The sequence below is a fragment of the Temnothorax longispinosus genome, chromosome 11, assembly GCF_030848805.1.
Source record: "Temnothorax longispinosus isolate EJ_2023e chromosome 11, Tlon_JGU_v1, whole genome shotgun sequence".
Taxonomy (NCBI): domain Eukaryota; kingdom Metazoa; phylum Arthropoda; class Insecta; order Hymenoptera; family Formicidae; genus Temnothorax; species Temnothorax longispinosus.
Genome location: NC_092368.1, coordinates 16,913,068 through 16,936,084, shown reverse-complemented (window position 1 = coordinate 16,936,084; position 23,017 = coordinate 16,913,068). Strand labels below are relative to the sequence as shown.

The 23,017-nt window shown below is 43.9% G+C and overlaps 3 protein-coding genes and 2 long non-coding RNA genes across 5 annotated transcripts; 2 read left to right on the top strand and 3 right to left on the bottom strand.

The window, feature by feature from the left end:
• Window positions 1-19: 19 nt before the first annotated feature.
• LOC139821616 (uncharacterized) lies at window positions 20-1,866 on the bottom strand. Its single transcript, XM_071792811.1, has 4 exons — window positions 1,468-1,866; window positions 1,012-1,105; window positions 467-912; window positions 20-354 (listed from the first exon to the last, which is right to left on the bottom strand). Exons 1-4 carry the CDS (start codon window positions 1,569-1,571, stop codon window positions 177-179), a joined length of 822 nt encoding a protein of 273 aa, XP_071648912.1. The 5' UTR covers window positions 1,572-1,866; the 3' UTR covers window positions 20-176.
• A 645-nt stretch (window positions 1,867-2,511) lies between these two features.
• On the top strand, window positions 2,512-4,351 carry LOC139821634 (uncharacterized). The gene is made up of 3 exons (XR_011734308.1): window positions 2,512-2,855; window positions 2,946-4,016; window positions 4,212-4,351. It is a non-coding gene; the product is annotated as an uncharacterized lncRNA (long non-coding RNA).
• Window positions 4,280-9,948, bottom strand: LOC139821600 (uncharacterized). The gene is made up of 6 exons (XM_071792776.1): window positions 9,815-9,948; window positions 8,701-9,371; window positions 7,456-8,536; window positions 7,125-7,279; window positions 5,795-6,913; window positions 4,280-5,430 (listed from the first exon to the last, which is right to left on the bottom strand). The coding sequence occupies exons 1-6, from the start codon at window positions 9,815-9,817 to the stop codon at window positions 5,328-5,330; spliced, it is 3,132 nt and encodes a 1,043-aa protein (XP_071648877.1). The 5' UTR covers window positions 9,818-9,948; the 3' UTR covers window positions 4,280-5,327.
• LOC139821636 (uncharacterized) lies at window positions 9,299-11,177 on the top strand. Its single transcript, XR_011734310.1, has 2 exons — window positions 9,299-9,637; window positions 9,791-11,177. It is a non-coding gene; the product is annotated as an uncharacterized lncRNA (long non-coding RNA).
• A 649-nt stretch (window positions 11,178-11,826) lies between these two features.
• Sf3b3 (splicing factor 3B subunit 3) lies at window positions 11,827-22,845 on the bottom strand. The gene is made up of 13 exons (XM_071792773.1): window positions 22,686-22,845; window positions 22,020-22,535; window positions 21,618-21,790; window positions 20,921-21,417; window positions 20,682-20,847; window positions 20,249-20,417; window positions 19,376-19,527; window positions 18,688-18,843; window positions 18,148-18,439; window positions 17,371-18,037; window positions 17,178-17,294; window positions 16,618-16,996; window positions 11,827-16,517 (listed from the first exon to the last, which is right to left on the bottom strand). Exons 2-13 carry the CDS (start codon window positions 22,414-22,416, stop codon window positions 16,029-16,031), a joined length of 3,654 nt encoding a protein of 1,217 aa, XP_071648874.1. The 5' UTR covers window positions 22,417-22,535; window positions 22,686-22,845; the 3' UTR covers window positions 11,827-16,028.
• Window positions 22,846-23,017: the final 172 nt, after the last annotated feature.

Sequence of the window (23,017 nt, the reverse complement as noted above, 5' to 3'; positions counted from 1 at the left end):
CCAAACTACTGCATGAAAATTGAGAAAATGGTTACTATATTTATTCAAGTATGTATATATACATTGATATTTTCTATATACGAGTACATCACCTTCGCTTAATTTACAAAAGCTTAAAATTTATACAATATATACAGACACAAGAAGGTGTGTCAATATTAGTCACGATAAATTCGTCAATTCCCTTTCTCCTGCGCCATTTTCTTGTGGTTAATCATCTCTCTAAATTGTCCCAATATAAGATTTTCCCTCTTCTGTCGTTCTTCTTTGCTGAACATCGCCAAGGCACGCTTCTCGTCGGCAGAATAAATCTGGTTCTCCTTTCGGATACGAACTGCTTCCATGCGACGATGCCTTTAGAGAAAGATAAGACGTTTGTGAAATCTTGTCGTTATCTTCCACGATATGGAATATATGGAATACATAGAGATATAAGAATTTTCTACATATGTTTGATATAAGTTACCTGCTGCCACTCATGACGTAACCGACAGATTCGTACGACGCGATCTCCTCCGACGTGAGACCGATCTCGCCTCTCCTGGGTATGCGCTTCCCTTCGGCGACGTAAGCCGCCATTGCCGCGCCTTCACCCGGTAGCAGCGCCTTGCCGAAATCCTTGGCCGAGAGAGTCACGTGGGGTTTCGGGGCGGGTCCAACCATCCCGTCGTCTCCGCTGTCGTCCGAACTCGAGTCTTTCTTTGGTTTCGGCTTATCAGTGACCATGGTTTTCTCCACCCAGACTTCCGCATCGCTGCTGTTGTTGCTGCCGCTATCGTCAGAACTACTACTGTCGATTTCTTTTTTTGCTTTCTTCTTCTTCCTCTTTTCTCTCTTTGCTTCTTTCTTCGCCTTTTTCTCCTTCTTCCTCTCCTTCTTCGCTTTCTTTTCCTTCTTCAATTTCTTGCTCTTCTAAATGTTCAATTTTATTATAACACATGTCCATATATACTACATACACATGAATGAATATCATGTTTGATTAAATATTGATCATGATTAATCTAGTACCTTTTTTTTAGTATCGTGCCTCTTTCTCTTGCGATCCTTTGGTGAAGTGTTATCCTTGTGTTTGCTCAGATCTTCATCCTCCTCGTCTGAACTGCTGCAAATGAAAAAAACAAACCAAGACTTGAACGCTATGCCACTTGTACTATTTTGAAGACTGATGGAAATCTGTTGAACGAAATTCAAGTATATTTGAATACAAACTGCTAATAGATTATACATCGTATAACAAAATTTTACTCGTGTAGAACGTATAACGTGTGCAAAAGTCACAGATCTCAAGTTGATAAGTTAGTTCATATAACAAGACTAATCCTAACCTCACAGGCTATAGATGATTGTTTACAGAGTTAAATTCTTTCTCGACGATCTGTTGAATGTGTGTGTGTGGCAGCAATTAAAGAGCCAGATACGTCGTCAAAGATTATTTAAGTCTATTTAATGGAGATGTCTACGTACTATTCAATTTGCGTCGGGGATCTGGTCCAAGCTTCAGGAACTCCGCGTAAGCCTATCAGCTCTCTCTCGCGCCTTCGCGCGTCCATCATCTTCTCGTTCATCATCTCTTCGCGTATCTTCTATCTTCCTTTCCTCTTTTATGAATATTTGCTGTCGTTAAGACGTGTCAAGTGTTAAGACGCGGCGTTACGGTGTCACTCTTTGCTTCGCGACAGGTGCGACAAAATTATACTATGTATTCAATAAATTCGATTTATTGTTGCTGGACACGTTCTTCTTTTTTTATCCGATGTATCTGACCGGCGGACAAAAATTGAGACCCAGCGGTACTCCTGTACCTTCCTATCCGTCCTCCTCGCGAGCGACACGTCCGTTGTTGATGGTTGTTGACCGTTGACTATTGTTGACGACGAGAGGTTAGATAAGTTAGGTTAGGTTAGAGAAAAGAAGGTTCGCACCCAAATACATTAATTACTACACCAATAAAATTGCACACAGAATCGCTCCGTTTCTCTCTTTCCCCTTTTTTAATGAACGTTCGTCTCTTTGGGACCCCATGAGAGACAATGTATTTTTATCCTCCTTATTCTTTTATGTCTTGTTGAAGTGAAACGAAACACAGTGCGGTACTAACTACGGTAGATAGTATAATAAACGCTACTCGTACTCGATGATGTTTCCTACAAGACAAAAGTTGTCGCTTTTATTGAAATTGGCGTGTATACACGAGTGGCACAGTGCTTTGCATAATACCGCAGCACTCTGCGATTTTCGAATAACGAGCAAGTTTGAGTGATTTTACGCTTCGAGACGTTATTTCCAGTTTTCTACTAATGATCTCTCTACTGGTCAGTGGTCCGGTGCATAGACTTCTTTCTTCTTTCCTCTTTCTTTCTCTCTGTCGCTTACCTTAATTATGCATATGCATATGCATATATTGTGTACATACGTAGAGAAAGTCCGTATCATAACGAATTCGGCAGGCATGGTAGCGGCAGTAAGTCTTCTCTTTCTGCTCTTTGTAGCTGCGCTAGCGTATATTATATTTTCTGCATTTAAAATGAAATACATATGTAATACAATACTGAATACTTATTAACACATAATCGTTACGTTAAGAATAGAAAGTACAAAAGATTCAACTATAAGGAATGAACTTGAGGTTCTATCTCTTGTGTAGCTGCGCTACGGATATACCTTTTGCATTTAAAGAAGTGAAATATATAGGCACCGCGATTGGACGTTATTGAAGAGAAAGAAAAAGAGGGAATTAAGAGATGAGAAATATTAAAAGTTCAGCTACAAAGAACGAAATATCTATTCTGACGCTAATGAACACCGCTGTACATGAAGAGATCACGTAAAGGCGCAATATGAGCACTTGCCCGGTAAAATATCCAATATATATTCCGCTAAAAATACAACATTGTCTATTTCATCGGTAAATATGTTTACATTATGTCTTTACCATTAAACAGCTACATGTACAGTAGTCTTTGGCGTGCCCAAGTTCTACCGTGCTGGGTGATACGGGTGATCGAGTTTGCAGTCAGCATGGCATCGGGCGATGCGAGATGCGACCTGGAGATTAGAATTTTATCAATCGGATATCTAAATATCTTTCATCTTAGTCCGCTCTGTCCTGATTCATCGAGCTACAATCTCTAGTCCTCTTGATCTTTTAAATGCGCATTCCACGTGGTCCGACGAGAGGCACCCCGGGAAAACTTTATTTTTTCAACAGGGCAGTTCGGGGAGACTTGGACTAAACTTCGATTAACTTAATTTACGATTAATTTATCGAGCGATATCTTGTGTCACTTTGTTGGTAGAATTATTAATTTTTTTCTTGTTCGGTATATAAAAAAAAAGAGATTAAGGACGACGAATTATGTAGTCAGAAATTTATGCTTTAAGCAATTCTGCCGGTTGAATTAATCGCCGATCAAATTAATCGAAGCCGCCCTAAGAAACCAGTCCGGGCCGTCCCGTATGTACGCACTACGCACATTTAACGTTACGCTCCATTATGTGTATCGCTATGTATACATAGTATAAAATTAACATTATAGGAAATATTCAGAATCTCTTGGCAAGCTTCCACAACATCGGAGTTGTCGGGCCGAAAACCACTCGCGATTCCTGCGATGAACGACTGAGTGGATAATGTGTAAAAAGTAACAGCAAACGCAGGCGACGCGACGCGGAGAACGTTTCCTTCGACGGAAATCTGCTCTGAAAGCTTGCCAGTAAAGCTTTGAAACACCCTTTGTAAAATATATACATGTATACGCATATCGGAGATTATATGTACAAGGTTCTTCAAGAAACTACTTGAGAAAAAGTCGGAGCAAAAGTCGGAATTGGGCGAGCTGATCATCGAGCCAGAGATCATTTTCTCCCGAAAGAGAGATATCGTAATAATATTTTGTTATTTCAGAATACTGGCAGAGCAAAGAGTATCATGTGAGCCGTTCTCTCACCGCTTTAGAATATTGCTTCTGAATATAACATTGCGGTGCGCGAATGCGACTTCAGACTTTCCTCCTGTGTGTGCCATTTCTTCCTTTCTTACAGTCTATATATTGTTATACAAACATCGCTCGCGTATCGCGTATATATATTAAATAAATAAATAAATATTCATCTAGAGATCGTAAATCAATTTGAATGCCGAATAACAATCGGTAACATTAATATAGTTTGTAATAATATGTAAAAATAATGTATATATTTTTTTATAGGAATATGTAAAAATGCCTACGTATATTTTAGAAGATACGAAGGTGAAATAAACTTTACATACACGATATAGCTGGGGCTTGAATCAAAAGACGCAAAGATTTTAATGCAATTTCCATCGACATCCGAACAATCCCACGTGCGAAAAAGGCAGTATATTTGTTTAAGTTCCGCCACGAGACCGCGGGTTCTCGCATATGGCGGAGCGTCCTCACTCTATACATATACTATATTCTACGAACCCTGACCTGTTATCATCTCTCTTTATCGCTAACTACACACTTTATACTTCAACATCATTCAATTAATCTCATTATCGATATAATTCTGAAATATATGATCTTATTCATAAAACGTACTTTTGTTCTCGGCTCTAATCTATTATATGTATTATGTATATCTATCTTTTGTTAGAATAACCCACGAGAGATACGCGACTCATCCTCTGTCTCTCTCTCCCTTTCTCTCTTCTAGTCTCTAAAATAATTATCACTATATGTCAGAACACGCGAATTAGGATATCTTCAGGTAATAATAGCGTTTGAAAGGTAGACTTCGCCCGAGTGCCGCATAGCTTCACGGGATTTACTTTCCGTCCGTCGAGACACGCTTAAAACTACACCTAAATCGAGAGATTCGCACACACGCATCACGCGCATGCATATGCATTTTATGTGTGTGTATAATGTGTTAAATGTGTATATATGTGTGTGTGTGTACATAGAGGTAACACAGCGCGTAATTGTAATGAAATATATATGTATATAGAGGACTATCACAAATAAGTACATCACTAATATATCTCGCGAACAGAAGACATTCGATGGATAGATCCTTTTCAACTCGACGCGAGTCGACGCAGGCAGACACGAGGATGAACACGACCGAACGAGGTCATGTTCTCGGTGGAGGAAAACGAATGAAGGAAGAAAGAAGCGCGTGGCGGAGTTCTGAGGAATCTCATCACCCGTTGCGCGATTATATATATGTATATGGCACCACGGGGGAGGATTTGTCGAGTAGAGTTAGTCATTGGACGGTGAAGCACAGAATTAGCATCGCTAGACAGTCGTTTCCCGGTCCACGTGAATGTACTCCACGAAACCGGGCGGCTGTTGTCAGGATGCCGCTCCGAGAAGCGTCTCCTCGGTCGGTGCACGTCGCGGCTTCTTGCTCTTCTTCGCCCCCTGGTAGTGAAGTCTCTTTGTGCGAGCTTTGGATCTAGAAGAGATGAGTAATAAGTTGAGATAAAGAGAGTGTTCTACCAAGTTGACGTATAAATACATTATATCTTTTTAAATTGTATTCATCCTAGATTAAAAGCTGAATGCTCTCATATATTTCCAACGTTACATAAAATACGTATAAGAGATAAAATATAGATATAAGTATGTAATAATTTTGGTTTTTAAAATCTAAGGATTTGGAAAAACGCGATAACGATGGAAAGCTTAATAAGTCTAGCAGCAAACGCTATGTATAATAATAACTTTACCGTTCTACGTTGATAATGACAACTAATGTGAATAAAGGTGATGATTAACATTGATTTTTTTTTATTGTGTTGTCAGTTACTTCAAATTACCTGCTAATAAGAATAGTGAATAGGCACGCGAAGGCAGTGACAATTCCAGCGACGCCGGCGACGACGAGCCATGTGATGGGCGGGAGCAGTCCGAGTAGCCGCGCGCCGTTCCCGCAATTGGCCTCGTCGTGACCGGATGGGCAGTGCGCGTGACCGTCGCACCAGAGACTGGCGGCGATGCACGCACCCAGCTCGGGGCACTTGTGCGGGCAATCGCCGATGTACGACGGCACGCCGTTTGTCTCGTTCTCTATCATTGCGCCCGGGATTCTCTCCGGAAGACGCAGCTGCCGGCGAAGCGCCGCGCGACTCTTGGAGATCTCCAGCCAGGAGGCAGCTGCCTGGCCGGATTCCCGTGCTACGAAGTCCAGCAATAATGCGGGCGGTCTCGGCGGACCCGGCCACTTGCCCTCTTCCGTCGGGCCTAGCCATTCCTGTGAGAACACGTGCACGGTGAACTCGCGTGCGCCCGGTTCCGCCGGGCACACTATCTTCAACAACTTCGGCGGCCAGCCAGAATAGAGGAGGATGCGATTGGTGGTCGGGCACTTGATCTGATCGCCGCTTGTACCACCAGATGTCTCGGGACCGGTGAGCGGCGGCGGTTCCAATGGCAGAAACCAGCCCCAGGTCAGGACGAAGAGCGAGCGGTTCTCGCGCGCCTCCACCAGCCAAGGAAGACCTTCGCAATAAATGTCCGGTCTCGACAGCGGGGGATTGACGAATCTCAGCTCGCCACCTTCGCCACGGATCCTCTGCTTTCTCGGGCACTCTGGCACACGAATGAGCTCGAAGCTGGCGTAGAAGAAGAGCGTCTCGAAGTCTTCGTGGGGCGCTTGCTGGTCCACTAAAAATGTTATCTCCAGCGCACGGCCGGAGGTGATGTATGTCAGCGGCAAATGTGACGTGTTGTCGCACAGACACGCCCGGGGTAGCTTCACGTCTCGCCATGGCGCCTCGTAAATGACCAGACGCGCCTCCCTGGACCCCACCTCCTGAACGCAGCGCGGTTTACCGGTGTGTGGGTCTGAATCGCTCGTGCACATGGTGGACTCGCCGAGACTGACGTTATGCAACGTCAAACGGACTCGTTCCCCACTACCAGCTTCCACGCGATATCTGCACAGATCGGGCATGGTATCGAGATCAATATACATATATATTTATGGATTTCTCAATCCAACAAACCCAGTATCCACAAGTAAGGCAAAAAGATATTACAACGCTGAAATTTTGGACTTGCGTTTGGTTACAAGTCTTTCTTTGTTTTTCTAACGACTAAATCGATCGTTACTTGCGAGAAATTTGATTCCGTCTTTACACTCTCTACCTGCAATCCAGCTTGGTGGCACCACCTCGCCCGAATAGACGTACGTCGCGCGGTGACATCACTTCGCCAGTGTGCACCTTACGCCACACTCGGCTGCAGATACCATCGCCCCAGGGTTCGCCGGTCTGAACAGTGGAGATGAACTCGTATCGCGCCTGGAACGAGAACGGAAACTAATTGTAAGTAAATAATTTTATTTAAATTTGGGCCAAGGAAAGCTCTCTTTTCTCTTACAAAGAAAAATACAATATATACAATTGAATTGAATCACCAAAGGCAATGGGAAAATTTTAGGTGGTCAAGATATAGATGCAACATCCCGTATACTCACGTGGAAGTTAATCGGATGGAGAGCGGTACCCAGAACAGTTTCCATACTCAGGGTCAGGCTCGGCGCGGTCGTCAGGTAACTCTCATCTTCGGTACACGGCCTCGTGCTCCTGGTGACATTACGAAGAGCCGCATGGGCGCACAGCTTGGGCGTGTCGTCGCACAGCGTGGCCATTGGCTGGCCCGTATTTTGCGCGCCGTCCCAGAAGACGAGTTTAACCGCGCATACCGACGCCGCGGAGATATCTGGCGTCACTTGACCGGCGCTTGCGTTGTTCTCGCCGTTGCCGGTGAGATCGCGTTGCGAATATGACGAGAAGTATATCCATACGCGGTCGCCGGTTGCGCCCTTGATGTTCCACGTGCAGCTAGAACCGGGTGGTAGCGCGTGTAAAGGTGCGCGTATCGTGCCACTCCGCTTGCCGCCGACGCCGGTGCCATTCACGAAAAAGTTGCAGCCGTGCGGGCCTTTGGCATAATCCAACCCGTCCGAGTCGACGTAGATAACGCGTAACTCAAGCTCCAGTCGCAGCGACGACGCGCCCAGCGGTATCGCGACTGGCGAGCTGCGGAATTCCACCTGCATGGCGGGTCCGCGCGCGGTCACCTGCGGTAGCGGGCCACCGCAGTATACCAGGAGAACCGGGTCCTCCGTTCGCGCCCCGTCGCGGAAGATCAAACGGTCCCTCTCGGGGGAACAGTCCTGCCAGACGCTGAGGCTCGTGTTGACGGTAGCGCTGAGACCGACCGGACCGGCAAGCGTGCTCTTGACGGATATCATGGCGTGCTTGCACGTAGGTACCTCTTTCTGGCGCACGGTGATCAGGCAGCTTGCGTTTCGCGGGTACTCGCCCGGATAGTTTGGACTCTGCAACCGGCACTGCTTCAGGTGACATTCGTAAAAGTTGCGGGAGCAGTAGGTGCCCGGCACCGGGGAGCCCCGCTCGATCGGCAGTTCCGGTTTGCCTAGTCGGGCGACCGCCTCGTTGCGCGAGACAAAGCGGTAACGGAGACGAAACTCGAACGGCACCGCGGATGGTGCATGGAACAGCCGTATAGAGGCAGTGACCGTACTGGTTTCGCTGCATTAATAATAAATCATTATTAATGATTAATTACTACTTATTAATCATGATAATAAGAGAAGCCCTTAAAATTCGCAGTACTGAATTTAGCCAGGGAAATTGCGAGTGTAAACGACGTGCACTTATTATAAGAATGAGCTCGAGAGAGAGAGAGAGAGTACCTGTAGTAGGACGCGCGACCCTCGCTGACCCCACACCACGAGCCGCCGGTGAAGTGCCTACCGAGCTCGGCGAGCTGAAGTGAGCCCTCGGGGCAGCTGGTGAAGTAGTTGTCGGCATTCGCGTCGACGCGGCCGACGCTGAACGCGTCCCACAGCAGTTGGACCAGCTCGCCGTAACCCTGACCGGCGGCGGTAAACGTCAAGTGGCAGAGGAACGGCAGGCGTTCCTCAGCGGGCCTCGGCAGGTCCAGCTTGTACGTGTGCCCTTCGCGACCGTGGTACGTGCGATTGCACGGCGTGCACAACGTCGGCTCGTCGCTGCCATCGCCGCAATCATCTTCACCGTTGCAGTAAGCGTCGATCGGCACGCAGCGGCCGTCCCGACACGTCAACTCGGCCAACCCGCAAGTGCCACCACCAACGCCACTGCCGATGATGCTGACACTGCCACTGCTACTGATACTGCTACTGCTACTGCTACTGCTACTACCCCCGCCTCCGCCTCCACCCCCGGCGGCCGTGCCGCTCCCGACGCCGCCGCCGTTCGACGCGTCAGAGATCAGCAGCAGCAGCAGCAACAACAACAGTGAGACGATACCGATACGATGCGGTGATTGAAAATACTGTTGTCTGTTATTGTTGTCGGATCCTCCTCCGGCATCAGCTATCTCCTGCTCAGCGAAAAACCAATTTGTGATATATACATCTTTTTGAAGGGGTTTATCTATTTTATTTATGTTTGATATTTGTAATGATTATCGCGGAATTTCAAGAACCGTTCAATCGTGATTTTAGCAACTTTTTCTAACAATTCTTAACGATATATAATACGTCAATATGCGAGTATCCTATTCCGCGGACCACGGGCTAATCGTATTAGTGTCAGCCCACGTCTCAAGCGGGCTCGGAGATTTAAATCGATCGGTCAGAGTCAGAGGTAAGATGTGCATCGCGACCGCGCCGCATCGTAAACACCTGTTTCGACGAGTGTTTTAAACATTCGCGCACGATCGCGCCAATTCAATTCTACTCAGCGTTTTATTCGTCATAAATGTCATATACAATTACTGACATACGATCTAATCAACAGCAGGACGAACCAAGTTTGATTTACCATAATAGTTCGCCAGCGAAACGAGCATATCACAGGGACAATTCCGACGTTGCGATTCGGATGTTGGCTTTGGACAATGATGACAGCATGACTGATGGCTCGAGACGACGAGACGAACGGGAATAACGGGAAAGAGAAGAGGACTAAAGTTACGAATCGCGATCGGCAGTGATCGTTGGTACCAACAACGACATCCCCGACGGCTCGACAGTGAACGACGACGACCACGGGTCAGCCTCCCGGAGAAGAGAGTGCGACGACGGGGACCCCGCCTACGCGCCACCGCTACCGCCGTGAGCCGTCGTCGTTGATGTTGCACTCACGAGGAGCGCCGCCACCCGCTACTCGCCGTGCACGCCCCGGAGGTCGATGCGCAACTGCACGCTACCATGTACCGATGTACCTTCCCCAGAGGGAAGCCAGCCGCGTCGCGCGTCGCGCGCCGCCCGCGCCGCTGCAGGCCATGTATACTGGGGCAGGGGTGAACAGAACGGGGGCTCGGGGGCTGAGCTCTCCGTCCGTGCTCGCGCGGAGAGAGCCTGGTGCCTTGCCTGCCTGGCCACTAGGCGCCTCAATGCATCGATCGGCCTCTCGCTCTCTCCTCATCCCCATCCTCATCGCCATCCCCGTCCTCTTCCTCTCCCTCTTTCTCGTTTTCCCCGTCTCTGTCCATAACGCCCTAAACCCCGAAGTCGACGGCGCCGACGGCCGAAACGCCAGGAAAGAGGAAGAGGAAGGAAGCTGCCGCGCCGGATCTACGCGGCTCCCTGTGGATCTATCAATTGGGACCGCACGATTGTAAAATTAATACGATCCGACGAGGAGCTAGCTGCTCCTCGCGCTGGTAGAAGATAAAACAGGACCTCTCGATACTTGGAAAATGTAGATTTATGGGTGAATGTATCCGAGAGTTACGGGACGACGCGACTCGCTGTCCGCAAATTGTGATTTCGCTGGCAGCATTTCCTCGGATTTCACTAATCGGAATTTTTGTGCCCTAGTAACCGCCCTCCGGGTTCGGTTAAGCGTCATTGATCGTGTCTCAAGGAAAATATGCTATTCCCGCTTCCGATCGAATCCATAATGATATATGATGTAACGAACTGAATTTACATAAATACCCCTTATCAGGAGTCTCGAATCGCGTCCCCCCGCCCCCGATTGTTTGGAATGGGTAACCGATCTTCGAGCGGAAATGGAAAACATTAGTATTTATTTTCAGCACACACAGATGAATATGTATATTTTATATACGTATATAATTTTTTACACGCATATACATATACTGAAAGGTGTCAAGTGTATATAGAGAGAAACGCTATAACATATCTAATTGGAATAATATAGATTTTTTTCAAGCGTACGTTTTATAGTAATAATTATTTATATCCTTTTAATTGGAACTTTTATCGAAAGGTGGATATACTAAAACTAAAGATTTTTATATAAATTTTTCAGAGTGCATTAGTATCACGATGACGACAATTGATTTTTATTGCAGAGATGTTAACATGGAAATTTATCTACAATCTACATATACATATATGTATGTACAATGTATGTACATACACGAGTAGGTGGATTTCACCGCTGCCGTCTCTCTTTTCACCCTGCTGTCCACGAGATCGTCAACTGTCGAGACTCTTGACGTCGGTATATAGAGCGTTCCACTTATTGTTAGCTTGGTTCTCTCGGTATCTTCCGTGAAATTATTTTGTTCAAAGAGACGGATATTATGATTGTCAAAATTATCTTGAATCGATCATCCATATGAGCTTTTAAACAAAGAACAATACGCCGTGTTATATTGATTGGTGCAAAGGGGGGCAGTTATTCTATGTATCTCTTTCACTCTCTTTCTTTGTCTGTCTCTCTGTCTCGTTTTTCTCTCTCTCTCATTGTTTCTCTATCAAATTATATGTTAAGTTAACAATCCAAATTTATTTTTGAGTGGAAAAAAAAATCAAAGAGCTTGGTTTCTAGATGAAAAAAACCGCGATAATTTCGCTTCGTTTTTGTCTTTTTTCGTTTTCGCAGCTTGACAGTCAAAAGCAAAGAAGGAAAATTATACACGTAAAAGTTATACATTACACAATCTTGACCTTCCTATTATATAATATAATTTTTTCCTCGTACATTTCCCCGCGATGACACAGACAGAGGAAGCGGATACAACTTGAAATGAGCTCGAGATAGGTGGAACATCCTGTATAAACGCGGTATGGTATAGGGTGCACGGGGTGCACCGCAACCCGCAACCATCCCCCCGACTGGCCGACTCTCGAGGTCTCCCCGATGTTCTCGAGCTTCTCGGAGCTCGGAGCTCGGAGCCTGCGGAGAGACGCGTGCACCCGTATCGCCGAGACGAAGCGTGTCGAGGACGTCGTCGTTATCGCCGCTCGACAACGTTTCGTTGCTCCTAATACATATACATGACATATGTGCGGCCACCGGCGCGTGCATCGCGCCGGCACAGCCTCCTCGCTCGCGCCTCATCCCGAGTCCTGACGAAGCGACGACGCCGACGACGGAGATATCGAACTCGGATATCGCACACCCTTTTCTGCACATCTCTTTCTTTTTCTTCCTCTTCTTCTATCTTTCTCTCTCTCTCTCTCTCCCTTTCTGAAGAGATCGTTGATAACACTCTTTTATCGCGTTATCTGCAGCATCAACGGTACTCGAGCGGTCGCCACTCGGCGTTCCTTTTCTTCCTCCAAGCGGTTATCGATCTCGCGCGTCGCGCTCATTATCATTATCATCTCCGCTTATTACAAAGCGGTTCATCGTCCGCGCGATGCACGTCGCCGCACGTGCCAATTAAGAATATCTAATTCCCGCGAAACGCGGTCACGGGATAAATCCGATAGCGGCGTGAACGCGCGAGGGTGCGGTAAACAGCCGCGTACCTATAATTAGACGGGGATATCTCGCGTGTCGAGGCAGCGAGCTAATCCACTTTTGCACGGAAGAAAATCCGGGAGCGTGACGCGAAAAATTGTGCCGGAATTACGCATGTATGTTATCACTGTTATTGTACACATAATATATTTATTTCGCGTTAGTATCGATATTATTTGTCATGTTTCTCCCGAGCGACAAATACATTTTATATTTGTACAAAGTTATCCAGATAGCAAAACGTGAGTGTGCAAAACATTATGCAAACCGTGTTGCTGAAAACAATTCTTGTATTTTGTTATTGCCACAAACATTGCGTAAACATGAATTATAGTTCCGTCTAGGATTCATACTTATAGTGCTTTTACGGCAAAGATATGTAAATTGCAATGTGTAAATTGTTTCCATCAATAATATGTAAATTGTACATAACGCACGAATTTATGCGTGTATCGTATCGAAGCGTGTATGCATTTCCCGCATATGCTCCCGATAAATACTTATGTTTCGTACTGTATTAGGGCAACGATCCAGGGTGATCCAGGTTGTGAATCAAGTTGAAATGAGTTACGATTTCAAGTTTGTCATAAAAGAAATATTTTAATGGGCGCAAAGTTTGAATCGATTTTAATTCACGTAACCTTTCGTCGAATATACGGTAAAATATGTTCTTCTAATGTAATAATTCTGATGATTTTTTCCATAGGTATCGAAAGATATATATCTCAATGCTTGCTTAATTACTAATTAAATAATTGTTACAGGAAATGACATAAAATTCACATAAATTTAGATTTTGAAATGTTAAGTGAAATACCTACTTGTGCGCGCCCGACGCACGCGATACGTGAGGGTGCATACTGCATCAAAATTATGCAAACGCTAAAGATAAATTTATGTATTGTTGCCACAAACATTGCGTAAACATGAATCCGCTAGTTCCGTCTAGCGTCTAGGATTCATATTTATATAACGGTGCTTTTGCGGCAAAGATGTGTTTGCAGTCAGAATATGTACATTTGCTTCCATCAATAATATGCCAACTATTTACAACTTGATTAGTGATTACACCCGGAGTTTTCTGGCCAAAAATAACGAACGTTAAATAAACCGTTGCCTGAAATAAATTCAATATTTTTACTGACCATTTTGCGACTGCATCTTTACACGTTATTTGCGCAAACGCAAACGCAAACACTCGTTACGAGTTTACGTAAATATGACGGGCGTTTTGCTATTTGGGGTGTACCCGCTGTACCCTACCTAAATTCTGTTATTTTCTCGTTTCCGAGAAACATGACATTATTTTTGCCGAATAATGCGCGTGTGTTAAGTAATTACAAGTATATTAAATAACAATAGAATAGAATAGTAAATTTTCCCAAATTTCGCGCCGGTGTGCAGTGCACTCATGCGTTAAGTTATAGAATGTTTTGAGGAGACTGTATGTGTGCGCGTACGTGTGAGTAATCATGTGCATGCATGAGTATCGGGAAGAGAAGAGGAGGGACTGGAGGGAGATGCAATTGAGTGATGAATGCACCGCCGGGATGCATGCTCACCTAGTTATGCCATAACGGCGCATAACGTAGATAGATTCATCGCTCCACTGTTCTAATTCAAGTATTTAGATATCCTTAAATAGCAAAATCTATTTGCAGACCCTGCAAATCGAAGTCTTGCTCCTTTGGGAAAATGTGACTTCGTTCAATCCAGTCCTAATAATTCGACCTGATATTAATATGTTCCGTGATTTTAATTTTAATTCATATAAAATTTATGTGAATTTTTAAAATAGCTCGAAATCTCTCGTCGTTTGATCCTTCCTTGAATTGCTTTATATTTTATATTCAAATATACTGAAAACATATACTTTCATTATTAGATGTATAACATTGCAGATAAGGTTTCTGATTTTATCTCTCATAATTCTCATCCAAATTTGAAAAATATGGGAAAGGAAAGGTCTCTCTAGGCGTGGCATACCATTTCCTCCAATGAAGATTGAATATGTGACTTATATCTCTTTTCCGTAAAAATTGCATGCGAATGTAACGAAACTAAAAAACGAGTTTTAAGTTTCAGTCGGAATGAAGTGAACTCGTTGACGAGGATAAGATCTACTTTTTCAGAAACTGTAGCACCATGTAATAGCGGGGCAATTCCTGATGGTCGTTGAAAATCCGCCATCGAGAAAATGTTCATAAATCGAATAGGAAAATTTACTTTAAAACATTAGACGAACACCCCGTGGCTCTGTGGAGGAATGGTCGATCGTTCGTAGCCGATAGATCTCAAGTTTCGATCTCACGGTTTACAGGAGATTATTAAAGAGTAAAAAAAATATTTTGACTGAAAATGCATGAAATGATGGCAACTCCCGTTTTAGGAGCAATAAACTTAAAAAACATATATACATACACAATATAAAAATTTACAAGTATATGAAGTACTTGGAGAGAGTATACTTGGAGAGAGATAGCGAGATATTGTCTCTTGAAGAATAGAAAAAAAGACGGTGAGCATTTCTCCTTTAAGAAATATATTCAAAGATATTCATGCTTAGATATTCAGAGGATGGATATACAAATCAATATTAGGTGATGAATTGATGTTAGATTTGGTAGGTGATTTAATGTGCAATTTGCAAGACCACAATGAACGGAAATTAATTGCTTAATCGCTGATTCGAATGGCAATGCGTTAGTTTGGTATATATAAGTGGTAGAACAACGTCATTACATTTATATATCTACACTCGTGGTATAAATATAATTAAAATCTATTTATAACGTAAGAGCCAAATCCGATAACTTTCACACTTTTATGAGTCAATGTTTCGTGATTTTCATAGTGATTTATAATTGTTACTGAAATACAAAAAACTTACACGAGTCTCTAAAGCTATTAAAATACTGTTACTTTTTTCCCATTATTGACAATTTGTTTAAGAGAAATTGAGAATATACATTACATCTCGATGTTAACATATACATATTCTAAAAGTTATGTTTATGTCTATATAATATAAAGCTATCACACATATAAAAAAAATCTCGAATTTTTACACAGCTTTGAACTTTTATGCGCAATCATCATGTACCTATAACAGAATTTAGTTTGCACGATCAAATCGACGGTTTTAGATGTATTACATTGATCCAATAATATGCAAAAAGAAAGATTGATTAATAAAAAAAATTAATAGCATCCATCGCGGATTTTTTCAAGATCATTTATATATTAAAAACATCAGAGTTCTAGAGTTGAAAAAACAGTACGTCGAAGGACATGGTCCTTGCGTCTGAAAAATTTAGAAAGCGTAACGCGTACGTATGTCCTCCAACTTCTTCGACACCTCGGATGGCGTTCTCTCGAGATCGCCGGAGATGCTCTTCTGTTTAGCAGGCTCGATCGAGTTGAATTGTTCGCAGAGATCGCCGTCGATGACATTTTTTACAGGGTAATAGTACGACCGGAAGGACAGATGATCTCTGCCGCATAGAGGAGGATGCTCGGATCGCATGTGCATCTCCAGATGCTGGAAGAAATCGTGATCCTCGTGGCTTGTGAACGGTACGAGCACACCTACCGTTCCGCTTAGGGTTGTGTACACCAGACTCTCAGAGCCGCCCGGTATGAGAGTTGCCTTCTGCAACGACATTACCGTCTCGCCGACGTGGAAACACGCCACTGTGTCCGCTTTCTGGCTCGCACCATTCAGTAATCCTCGGTCCCAGAGAGCCTTGTTTCCGGTAGGATCTTCGTCTACGTCGTCATTAATGCCAGTCGCCAATCGTATCTGAAAAGAGGAAAGACAAGAATATAATAAATTATATAATTGTTATACAAACGCGTTGCACATTGTTAATAAAAATAAGGCGACCACGGTAAGAACTCACCACAGCTATGTTTCCGAATTTATCGGCGGTGGCGACGGTATCGTAATCCAACACGCACGTCGTCGTGATCCACCTGGGGTGCGTGTCATCCGCAAAAACGATTAACTGATTCTCCTGGCGCTTGTACCTCACAGCGTATACGGATTCCTGCACGTCGCTGACGTAGATCCGTTGACCAATCGCGTTGATCGATACGACAGCGTTCGGTATATGCTTGTTCTCGCACTTACGCAATAATTTCTTTTTACCCATGTCGTAAAGCCGTAACATCCTACCCACGCCGACCAGTACTCGACCTTGATACGGACAAATGGCCAATGGTACCTCATCTAATGAAGATTTGTGCAGTAGCTCGATACTGGTACACTCCGCATTTACTCTGGAACATAAAGCAATCACTTTTGATTATTTCGTCACGAGAAATATCATGTTCGTTGAAAGTTGCTATAAAAATCAGCACTGCAGGACTACATCATTAAAATACAGACATCCAAATTGATAATCATCATTTTAGTATGCAAATATCAGAGAGAACACTAGGAATAAATAAGATATCTTACTTGTACGTATAAAGAAAACCGCCATTGCTAACTCTAGGATTCAATTGAAATTCTTTCGCGACTCCAACGATGAGAAACAGCTGGTCACCTTGATTGGCGAACTTCACGAGGCAAAGGCTGTAAAGGAACAACATTTATAACATTGGACAACTATGATTTTGATCAAGCTTGATTGTTCTTTTTTGTTGCTTACCATAACGCAGCTAGGTTTTGTTCGAAACGATGAACTTCGAATGTTTGCCCGGTAGTTGGTGCCATTATTCTCAGCATAGAGGCCCACAGTCCCGGGCCTGCCCGCGGAGCACCGAAAACCGCCTCGTTTGGTTCTTCCGACAGGAATGCCTCTGCCAATTCCCGAGCGACCGCCGCTTCCTCGGCACCGGCCGCCTCTTGCATCTCCTCTGCCATCTGCAGTCTTCTCTGTTGCTTAGTCTCTTCTGTGTAAGCGTTGTGTTCAGTCTCAATGACCACTAGATGCGCGGAATCGGGGTGAATCGCGAACTTCCTCGGCGTGTATTCCAACGGGAAGCTCACTTGATTGAACACGGCGCCAAGTTTTTCGAGAGCCAGGATCCTCAATGTGTTCGTCGATATGGCGACAATACCCTCTGGACACTGCTCGGAACTGAACCCCGACGCGAATTCAAGACTCTCATACGATAGAGGCGTTAGATGAAAACGATTCTGATGGTAGTAACTCAGCCAGGATCGGCTGCTCATCGCCAGTACCGCCTGATTTCCTTGCATTCGTATTCTGAAGAGTTTAACGGGACGAGAGCCCAGGTAGCGAGTTCTCGTGTCTGCGAGATCGCCGGAAATCGGATCCAACACAGTTCTGAGTAGCACTCCATTTTGCAAACCTGGAATTAATAGTAACATACAACACGTATTAAAGGCGATTTGACACAATTTTTTTAGAAATGAAAACTACGAGCAAAAATATAGATGCAAATTTGGAGATATAATTTACCTATATTCAGGTACAAACTGGATTGCTGTGGCGCTGCATCCTCGGAATTGTCCGCCTCCTTGGCGCCCATTTCCACGATGCATAAACTTTCCGCAGCTGCTGGTAATGCCTGCATGCTTCTTGGCGCTAGACAGTCCGAGGGATCCAACGATATTATCCTCACGGTATTGTCCTGTAGACCGACAGCCAGGAACCACGAGCGTTGCTCGCCCACTGCCACGTTTCCAAGGGCCATGCACATTACTTCCGAGGGCATCTTTTTCCTTTCCGTATACTCGTTCAATTGTCCGGTCTGAAAAGATACATGGACTAATAGAAAGCCATTACTGACGAAAAATTTTGCGATGTCTTGTTCACTCTCCATCAGTTCCAACCACTAAGCAATAGGCTCAGTTAGGTTGGTCATGCAAGATGAAATGAGTAGTATGCTCTTCGCATCCTCTACTTCTCTGAGAACAAGAATCAGACACCTCAGAGAGAACAAATAATGCGATCGTTGGAATAATCGCGGAAGCGTTAAGAATTATTGCAAATACATACAGGATCCATCTCGAAGTAGACTAGTTCCCCTCCAGTGAGGGCAATCACAACTTGACGTTGATTGACCGCGCATTTCACGATGGTCTTCTTGCCAGGTGCCTTCCATTCGTTGACACGCTTATCTGCTCGGATGTGACGTATACCGTCAGGATATACCTGAAAGACGTTTGAGATTTCAGATGATTAAATTATATATTTCACGTGTCATATACTTAATAATAATAAAACAAAATATATTGGATTATGTATTATTGTAAAAATTAAAAGATTTCTGTAGTACGATTGTTGGGCCTGTAATACCAGGAAAGTTTAGACTAAATCCAGAACGTTCCAACGATGCGTGAGCCCGAATATTTTAGCACTTTTTTGCGACCGGCACGTGGTCAACCAGGTGCCGGAGATACCGAGTGCAATCGAGAGAAAAATTCTACAATCCCATGCATATACCATTGTCCCAAAAATATGAATTAAAAAAAAAACCATGATTAATTTTTGATCAGACAATCTATTAATTGAGATTGTTATTTATAATTTAACCTAAAGTCAATTTAAAAATGTTTTAATGATCGAATCAAATTTTACTTACTTTAATTTTACATTACTCTCAAATTTAATACAACATGGGATGTATGGTTCACGCATGGGGTCCACGGAATACCATACAATATAATTTCCATGTGCAATGTACCTGCACCAATGCGTCCTCGCCCAAAGCGGAGCAACTCAAGGTCGGTGTTGTACCGAGAAAACCCGAGTCCGTTACTTCCTCGACAGTCTCGCCGATACTGAGTACGAGTGTGGCGTTCACGAAGGACACTATGATGTATGCATCATATTCCTCTGCAATCAAAATTACAAAGCTCATCCTCAATACGTAGGAAAATGCGTCGTCGAATCGAATATTTGAATTTGCACAGAGAGATATAATATAGGTGTCCTCGATCATTCGACTGCGCACGCTCTCGTGCGGCACAGAAAGAGTCGACGGGCTTTCGCCTACTTTTTTTAAATTTTTTTTGTCGAACGAATCGACTCTTACTCGTGCCAATTTCGCGCCGAAGTTCCTTACCTTTCGGTCATTCAGAGTTCTGTGGGTCAACCAATAGCGCGCTGGCATCCTGAAAGAGAGAACTGGTGTTTGATAAGAGTGTATCAAGCCACCAGGTTTATTAATATCGTTTTATAAAACCGATGCCGTTTGTCTTTTTAAAGCAAAACTACAATTTTCTTTTCCAAGTTATATTAAGTACTAATGTTCTTACCCCAAAGCTTTACGCAAATCTGTTCGAATTATGCTATTGAGCCACTTACGATCCACTTTCGCAAATAGAGAATGGAAGAAACATAGAAGTATCTGTGATACTTGTAATGCTGACTGAATAGAATACTTCAGTCCTCGTCGCTTTGACGTAAAAAAGATTTTAAAAAGGATAGAGATAGACGAGACATGTGGAAAGTAAATTCTCAATGAAATGATAGCTAAAACTTATCAACTGTCGAATAAGCAATTCAAGTGGAAACATGCAGACAATTTGTTATGTAGAAATATCATTTGACTAACCATCGATTCTTCTCTTCACAGTCCATACAGCATTTGGATTACCAGGCAGCTCGCTCACGGCCATCTCGGAAACTTCGAGACCATGGCGTAACACTCGTAACGTGGATCGCGGTCCTCGTCCGCAAGCGATATACAATTGCGGTGTATCTTCGTTCGCCAGATCTGCTACCTATACAGTCAAAATCTCTCATAAAGCTTCTCGTCTTTTCTGCAAGAGACCCGTGAGAAAAGAAAAATATCGTGATTACAAGTGTACGCTTGTCTCTCCAAGTATTCACTTCAATTTGCAATAACAAACCAAAGGCGACGAAGAGAATTTTGTTATTGCACAGTATCCCACAGGAAAGAGACGCACGAGTAACGTCTCCTACCTACTTGACGTGCGTCATAGTCGAGAATAAGAAACTTGTATCTTATAAAATAGATATATCACCTGACAAGCCATTATGGGCGAGAGACTGTCCATCTCGTCGACTAGCACTAGATTTCGAAGTGGTCGAGGGGCGAAGAAAAAAGTGTCACCTTCTTCCAGTGGCATTGCCGAACTAAACTCGGGTTCGTCGTCGTCGTCTCCGAGATGCGCTATTTGATACAGATAACTAAAAAAGGGCAATGTAATTGCGCTGTTTGCAGTAATTCGAACGCATTAATCATGTGGTCTATAATACTAACTGGTTGCCAAATTCCGAGGCGACGAACAGGAATCCCGTTTTCAGGACGCACATACTCGCAGCTACCGGTACCGTGTCGAAGTATTTCAGCTTAATTTCGGTGACCATGTCCTCGTCCGTCTCGAGGGTAATTTTGAAAATATCACCCTGCTCTGTCTGCGCCAAAAAGAAGAACATGCTCTTCGTCTTGTGCGTGGCCGAGCACACGAATATCATTCCTCTCTCAGGATCGTCCAAGTCGTTACGGCGTCGCGGAATCGGACAACGTATGTCGTGCTGATCCCCGAGGTTCTTGTACGTGAGATAGTTTTCGGAACAGATGAGTACGCCGCTTGGACCATCGTTGCCACCGGGCACAGACACAAGGAAGTTAGCGTGTTCCTCCAATGGCTCACTGTACTTCCGTACTACGTGATTTAGACCGAGATCAAGCTCATATAGCGTAAGCGTTTGCTGCGTTTTCACTGCCGCGTCGCCCGTGGGATCGCTGTCAGCTTCCTGAATTAACATTTTTGCAAGAGATATTAAATATACACGCTTTATATGAATATAATACTGCAAATATGATCGTATAAGTATATCATAACAACAAATAGATGTAATCAATGCTAATCAGTTGAAACACGGAATAATAATCATGTGATACTATCAACAATATCTGTTATTAAAAAAGTGATACAAAAGTTACACAAGTTTACCTCGTAATCGATCTCTAAACACGCAAACATAGGATTCTCAAAACCAACGTCGACGCCAACAGTATGATACACCAGAGTGTTGCTCTTATGAGCTTCCAATGGAGAAGAGATTGTAAGACGAGCCTCAGCGTCTCTGTTGAGAATGTACACAAGTTTCTGCTTTTCAATAGCACCTACAACAGTAAATATAACAAAATATAACATTAGATTCACATCAAAGTAATTAATTGTATTAATTGTGTTATCAATAAAATACCATCATAATAATAATAAAGATGTAATCAATGTTATTCAGTTGAAACACGGAAAGAATAATCACATGGTATTTAACGACAAGAATAACAATATAAATTGTTCCATAAAACTGCCGAAGGCAAAAATGTGAGATAAAAATATATATACCTATCATAACCGCTCTTCCTTTCGGATCGATAGCAAGATATTGGCCAGGAACGATGCGCCTACATCCACTCTTGCCAAAAGTCTCCTGATGTACCTTTTCAAAGCTGTTCTTAGCAGGAATGTACTCCAATATTACTATACGCCCAGAATCTGATCCGACGACAATGTAATCCTTCGTTCCACCGGTCAATCTAAATGCCATGAGGGATCGAATGATGCCGAAAACTTCTACGGTCAGCAGGGTATGGACTTTTCCTGTATTCGGATCCGGTCGTAGCAGCTCTAACGATTTGCCGCGGGAGACGAGAATCTCCTGCATCTTACTGCCGGAGAAATTGCCGTGCACCGCGTGCGTGATGCCCGTAGCACGTTGAAGGGTCAGATTGTACAAATACATCTTGGCTAGCTAGATTGTCGGCTTTTCCTATTCCTTCGTCGATTTCTCAACCGAGTGATGATGATGATGAATTAACGGAGGGCTTATAATCTCGACAAACGTCTCCGAGAGTCCATGCTCTGCAACGAGATGCGTATATATGTAAATTCAACACGACACGCACGACACGGCCCGTCGTTCATACGCCGAAATTAAGTCGAAAGGAATCGTTAAGCACGAAAATGAGGTTGGCTATGAAAGCGGACGACTTCCAAGGATATTCTCTTTACCTCGATCAAGTTTTCGATGTGGTAACGCTCGATGATGCCTCCGGATTTTCCTTTCACGATCAAATCGAGTATACTCGCCTAACTCGCCGTCACGAGCAGTTACGAGAGAACAGACGCCGTCGTCGCCGCGTCTCGCGGATTTTACGAGTAATAGTAATCCCGTAATCCGCCGGAAACGACGCGCATCTGTCTCTCGTCATTGACTGCAGAGACAAGAGTAGTGCGTACGTACAATCAAAAGCGCAAACGAACGTGATTGGTTACTATTATTGGATCACATTAGATCCAACAAATCAGTATCGGTTGTCGGTTTTGTTACAAGATGACGATTC